Source organism: Salvelinus alpinus, chromosome 8 (genome assembly GCF_045679555.1).
Source record: "Salvelinus alpinus chromosome 8, SLU_Salpinus.1, whole genome shotgun sequence".
Classification (NCBI taxonomy): domain Eukaryota; kingdom Metazoa; phylum Chordata; class Actinopteri; order Salmoniformes; family Salmonidae; genus Salvelinus; species Salvelinus alpinus.
Genome location: NC_092093.1, coordinates 83626971 through 83632909, shown reverse-complemented (window position 1 = coordinate 83632909; position 5939 = coordinate 83626971). Strand labels below are relative to the sequence as shown.

Here is a 5939-nt window from a genome sequence, read left to right as displayed (position 1 = left end):
AGACCCCATAGGTTATCTGCATACTTCAATTTCTGTCTTCTAAAATACGATTCTGTTTAAAGAGGCAATCAGCAGTTGAAACAATAACAAAGCCCTATCTTCACCACTGTTTGTTTTCCTAAAAAGCTGAGAGATGGGGCTGACATTTTAACCATGTTTTGAAGCTATACGGTGTTTGTTAATATTTACTTTGTTTACAAACATTGGAGTAAAACAAGCTTATATGTTGGGTTTTGATGGGGTACGAGCTTGCTCTCTGATTTAATCTGACATGCATCAGTCGATAATTATTTTATTTAAATGTTATAGTCTACCTGGATAATATTTTACAGTACCTTAGCTAGCCATTGTTGTAATAGAGAAAGAGCTGCTGGACCAAATTCAGCCACATTGGCTTGTTGAACGTCGACATATTGTACAGCAAAGTAAATGGACAAACTTGATTTCGCGATTACCGTACTACATGTAAAATAGGGCAAAGCAAAACAAAACAAACTGCAGATTGCTCTACGATTAGATAGGCCACTTGTTTCTATTTTCGATGCACCATCCTATTTCACTTATTAAATTAATATACAATGTAGTAATCAATCAGTAACAATGGCTATATATGAATGAAAGTAACAAATAGATTACACTGTGGTAGTAATACTGTCTGTCTTCTATTCGGTTCGTAAATTCAGAGCGTTTTGCTCTCGGGCTGCACACTGGACACTCCGGCAGAGGAGTAGGGTTGATCCGAGCGTTCTAGGCTCACAACGGCAGTCAAGCACCCGAGCCAACTGGCTAAAGTTAGCTAGCTTGCTAGTAACTTCCAGAAAAAAATGAGAGAACACCTCACTCTGACCATTTTACTCGCCCAAGCAGAGCTGGTTAGGGGTTTTTCATGTTATCCAGAGCGTTTAATGTTTAATGACACCGGCCATATTCGATGCGTGTTATGGGTCAGTTATTCTGCGCTCTGCCACGTTCAGACAGACGGGAGTACTCTGACATCCGAGTAGACAGCCAGTGCGAATTACAAACGCGCCCTTAGATTGTAGCACGTTGATGCTGATGTCGCAATCCTTCCGCGACAGTTGCCCAGCAACTGTTGCCCAGGGATCTTGTCAAACAAAACATTCCAGAAATTCGAATGTAGAGCCAGCTAGAGTTGACTAGCTAGCTATTATTTGCTTCTAAAAAAAAAGGTGCATATTCCAGAAATATGTCGACCACTATGTATCCAGCAGAAAGTATTTACAACCTTATTCCAAGGGAGGAGGTTAAAATAGAGAAACCACCAAGGTATGGCTGACTGTGAACTGCCTATAGCTAGCTAACGTAGCTAGTTAACAACGTAACTGTATGTAGGCTACATTGTAGCTAGCTAAACTTATTTGCACCGCACACAGCCGATGGCATTTTTACTGTACCCAGCTAGCCACATATATTTATTTAGCCTATGTTTCTGTGTATTATGAATGTAATGGAGATACTTTGTTGCCACAACCTGCACAGTGAAAAAGACTGCACATGGCTTCTGACTCATGCCATGTCCTGTAATAATCTATCAATCTTGTCTTTTTTATTCCATTGTCAAGGTATATGTCAAAGTTTAGGGCACAAGTTAAGCATGAGAAAATGCTGAATAAGGCTACCAACAAGACTATGGGACCAGTAAAAGTAGACTTTCCCTCTCCAGAGAAATATCTGCTCAAGCACTCCAAGGAACCCAAACTTCCTGAAAGTAAGCAATAGGATGAGATTACATCTCAATATCACTTTGTTTGGAGGTCATTTCCTAACTCTGTGTCTATGTTGTTATACCCTTAGAGCAACCATTTTCATATTTGGATGATGAGACTTTCAAAAAACCACAAATACCTGCCAAAGCAGACAACCCACTTATGGGCATTCACACCAAAAAGGACTTTGTAAAGACAAACGCCTTTGAGAACATCATGGCAGTGCCAAAAAAGCCACAGCCTATCTATGCCGACACTAAAACTGGAGACAAACAGCTCCTGGAAAATTCAGGACTACTCCCAAAGTACATCAAGAAAAAGGTGAACTTATCATTACATATGCAAATACTGCTTTTGCTTTGTCTGTCAAGCAGGTAGTGAATTTGTCCAAGATTTTGATTGCTATTCAAAGAAAGATACTTATATGCTTATTGCACAAAGACACTCAACCTATTTGAACTGAACTGAAGAGGAGCCCAACATAACTATTTTCCCATCCCCTCCCTAGGACTTTGGAAAGACCCCTGAATACTTGCAGCATCGCACTGAGGAGGTGAGGAGGGCTCAGGATGAGTATGACAGCTTTGTCAAGGAACACATGAGACAGGGCACCATGAAACAGCTCTCTGAGGATGAGCAAAACAACATCCTACAGGTAAACCACTTAGGTTCTTAGAACCAAGCCAATAGAATCTGACCTAGAATTATTCATAAAGTTTCATTACATTCATGTATTTGTTTTAGTTGATTAGTCATTTAGATAAGATTCAATATTTGAACAATGTATCAAATGATGAAAAGGCTTACAAAGCACCAGCATACATTCAAATTGAATGAAGGGTGTGAGAGAAGGGGTAAGATTTGTGTCTGTTAATTTTTGGAACACGGAAGGGCATTACGATTATTCTCTTTTTAAAATGATTTTATTTATGATTAAAAAAATAATAATAATACAAAACATACACATACAAACGACAACATACAGACGCATACAAACATCCACAACATCACCCCTGCCCAGACCCACCTACTCACACCCCCATCTCCAGCGCTGCATCACTCCTCCACATGGCCTCAAACTGCACCATTTTGTTTCTCTCCATCGCCCACTCACTTTCAACATTTGGATAATAAATCATTTGAATTTGTATTTATTATGGATCCCCATTAGCTACTCTTCCTGGGGTCCAGCAAAATTAAGGCAGCTTATACAATTTTAAAAACATTACAATACATTCACAGATTTCACAACACACTGTGTGCCCTCAGGCCCCTACTCCACCACTACCACACATCTACACTGTACTAAATCCATGTGTATCTATAGTGTGTGTGTGTGTGCCAATGTTTGTGTTGCTTCACAGTCCCCGCTGTTCCATAAGGTGTTTTTTAATCTGTTTTTTTAAATCTAATTTTACTGCTTGCGTCAGTTACTTGATGTGGAATAGAGTTCCATGTAGTAATTTGTGTTAACGATGGAGAATTGGTTGATTTCCAGTTAACTATACAGGTATCTCACTGCACCCTCATATGCCATGTCTTGAAATATGCAGACAGACGGAATTAAAAGTAAATGTACATTGTAATACTTTTGACAGCCAACTTTCTAACACCACGCATAACTTTGAGAAGGCATGTATTATTGAGTCATTGTTAGTTTTATACTTAAGACATGACTCTGCCGTTGTGCAGTAGAATGTGTGAATTTTGTTTTGTGTAATAAATTATATACCTTACATTAGTTACATTACATTTTTGTTAACTGTAATTTCATTAGTTATGTTCCAACATTTCCTCCATCTTGTGCTATTATCAGTTATTTGAGTCTTGGTTCCAGTAGTTTATATTGTTTTCTAATAGATTGTCAGTTGGATAGGCTCTCTGCAAGATTTTATATATCTTACCTATCATATGAATATCCTTTTCTAACTCAAATAGGGTTCCCTCAAGATTGCTCTGATGTCCAAAAGATTTCAAAACGAAATTTCTTGGTATGAAACTTTTAAGTTGCATGTATTTGAAAATATCTACATTGGTCAGTCCAAAATGGCTTTTTAATTCTGTCATGGAAATAAATGTATTTTCATATTACCATGTCATTTATGCCTTTAGTTTTCCATGTGGACCAATTTATCTGTGAATTCTGAAAAGCTATCCAAGGATTGTTCCATAGGGTTGTGTTTTTAGGAAGTGATATTGGTTATTGTAGAATACGTTTCATTTTCTTCCATATTGTTATAGTGTTCTTAACTATGAAGTTGTTAATGTTCTTAGCTTTATCCTTAGAAAATAGACACTTAAAACCACCCTCTAACTTAGGAAGATGTAAAACATTCCTTTTTATTCTATGAGTTTTATTTGCCCATATATGGTCTCTTATGACCAAGTATACTTTTTTTAAGCTGTCTTTGGTGGGGTAATTAGTATTACAGAGAATAAATATTACGCTGACATACACAGGCTCATTGATAATTCATTGTTCCTGAGCAATAATGGAAAGATCATCTCTTAGCCTGTGTGATTGATGGATCATCCTCTGTCCAGGGCTTGAAGATGAACTGGGGGGAGCTGCACCATCAGTACCAGGGACTGTCTGTTGTCACGGACACCACACCTAAGAAGTACCGCAAGGAGCGTCTGGAGCTGGAGATGAAGCAGCTGGAGAGGGACATTGACCTCATCGAGAGATACAAGACTATCTACATCGCCAACAACTAACACACGACACCTCTTTTCTGTAGTGTCAAATGGCAAATGCATTGTAAACAGATATTCAGTGAAGAAAAAAACAACTGCCCTAAATGCTAGATGTGAAATTGTCTGGAAAATAGTCATATAACTCTCATTACCCTTGTCTATGATTTCACTTTGTTTTGGAAAACTAAATAAACTCTGCACTATATTTTAAGATCTTTTGATGTTATTTAATCTCAAACACAACACGTCAGTATTTTATGTGCTGTTTTTGTTTATTTGTTCATTCACTATGGTAAATGTGTTTTTTGAAGGTCTGCTTATAAGCTGTTTAAAGGCTAGGGTCTATTTTTCTCCACTTCCTGTCTGACTGACATGCCCAAAGTAAACTGTCTGTTACTCAGGCCCAGAAGCCAGCATATGCATATAATTGGTGCCATTGGATAGAAAACACTTTGAAGTTTGTAGAAATGTTAAAATAATGTATGAGACTATAACACAATAGATATGGTAGGAGAAAATCCAAAGAAAAAACAACCAGAATGTTTGTTTTTTTGAGAGCCCCTTCCAATGGAACGGTCATATCCAAATCTAGCTCCCAGATTGCAATTCCTATTGCTTCCACTAGATGTCAACAGTCTTTGTTCAAGGTTTCAGGCTTGTTTCTTTCCAAACGAGGAAGAATTTTGAGTTTTGGTACTGGGAGTCAGAGTTGGATATTAGTCTGTGGGCGCTCAGCGAAGGGGACGTGCACCTGCTAATTTTGCTTTTCTATTGAACATACTTCTTTCCCTATGAAATATTACCTGAGGATGAAATGGAAATGTATTTTGACTTGTTTTAACAAAGTTTAGCGGTAGCTTTTTGGATTCCTTTCTCTGCATGTTGAACGAGTGGATTACTCAAATCGATGGCGCCAATTAAACTGACCTTTTGGGTTATAAAGAAGGATTTTATCTAACAAAACGACCATGCATGTTGTAGCTGGGACCCATTGGATTGCAAATCAGAGGAAGATTTTCAAAAAGTAAGTGAATATTTAATCGCTATTTGTGATTTTATGAAGCCTGTGCTGGTTGAAAAATATTTTGATGTGGGGCGCCGTCCTCAAACAATCGCATGGCATGCTTTCGCTGTAAAGCCTATTGTAAATCGGACAATGCAGTTAGATGAACAAGACTTTAAGCTTTTTAACCAAGTGAAGACACTTGTATCTGTCATATCTCCCGGGTGGCGCAGTGGTCTAGGGCACTGCATCGCAGTGCTAGCTGCGCCACCAGAGTCTCTGGGTTCGCGCCCAGGCTCTGTCGCAGCCGGCCGCAACCGGGAGATCCGTGGGGCGACGCACAATTGGCATAGCGTCGTCCGGGTTAGGGAGGGTTTGGCCGGTAGGGAGGGTTTGGCCGGTAGGGATATCCTTGTCTCAGTATGTAAAAATGTAATAAAATGTATGCTCTCTACTGTAAGTCGCTCTGGATAAGAGCGTCTGCTAAATGACTAAAATGTAAAATGTAAATG

The 5939-nt window shown here is 38.8% G+C and overlaps 1 protein-coding gene across 2 annotated transcripts; it reads left to right on the top strand.

The window, feature by feature from the left end:
* Positions 1-983: 983 nt before the first annotated feature.
* On the top strand, positions 984-4635 carry LOC139583779 (enkurin-like). 2 transcript variants are annotated; one of them, XM_071415228.1, is made up of 6 exons: positions 1080-1287; positions 1584-1729; positions 1816-2048; positions 2236-2382; positions 3666-3718; positions 4272-4385. In XM_071415228.1, exons 1-6 carry the CDS (start codon positions 1208-1210, stop codon positions 4276-4278), a joined length of 666 nt encoding a protein of 221 aa, XP_071271329.1. In that variant the 5' UTR covers positions 1080-1207; the 3' UTR covers positions 4279-4385. The 2 variants fall into 2 exon arrangements, with proteins under 2 accessions (XP_071271328.1, XP_071271329.1); XM_071415227.1 differs by lacking the exon at positions 3666-3718 and having other exon boundaries at positions 984-1287; positions 4272-4635.
* The last annotated feature ends 1304 nt before the right edge of the window (positions 4636-5939 follow it).

Excerpts from the sequence above, each read along its gene's own strand:
- LOC139583779 (XM_071415227.1), top strand. The coding sequence starts at position 1,208 with ATGTCGACCACTATGTATCCAGCAGAAAGTATTTACAACCTTATTCCA. Across the intron at positions 2,049-2,235 it reads CAAAGTACATCAAGAAAAAG|GACTTTGGAAAGACCCCTGA; the intron begins GTGAACTTATCA and ends TCCCCTCCCTAG. Across the intron at positions 2,383-4,271 it reads AGCAAAACAACATCCTACAG|GGCTTGAAGATGAACTGGGG; the intron begins GTAAACCACTTA and ends TCCTCTGTCCAG.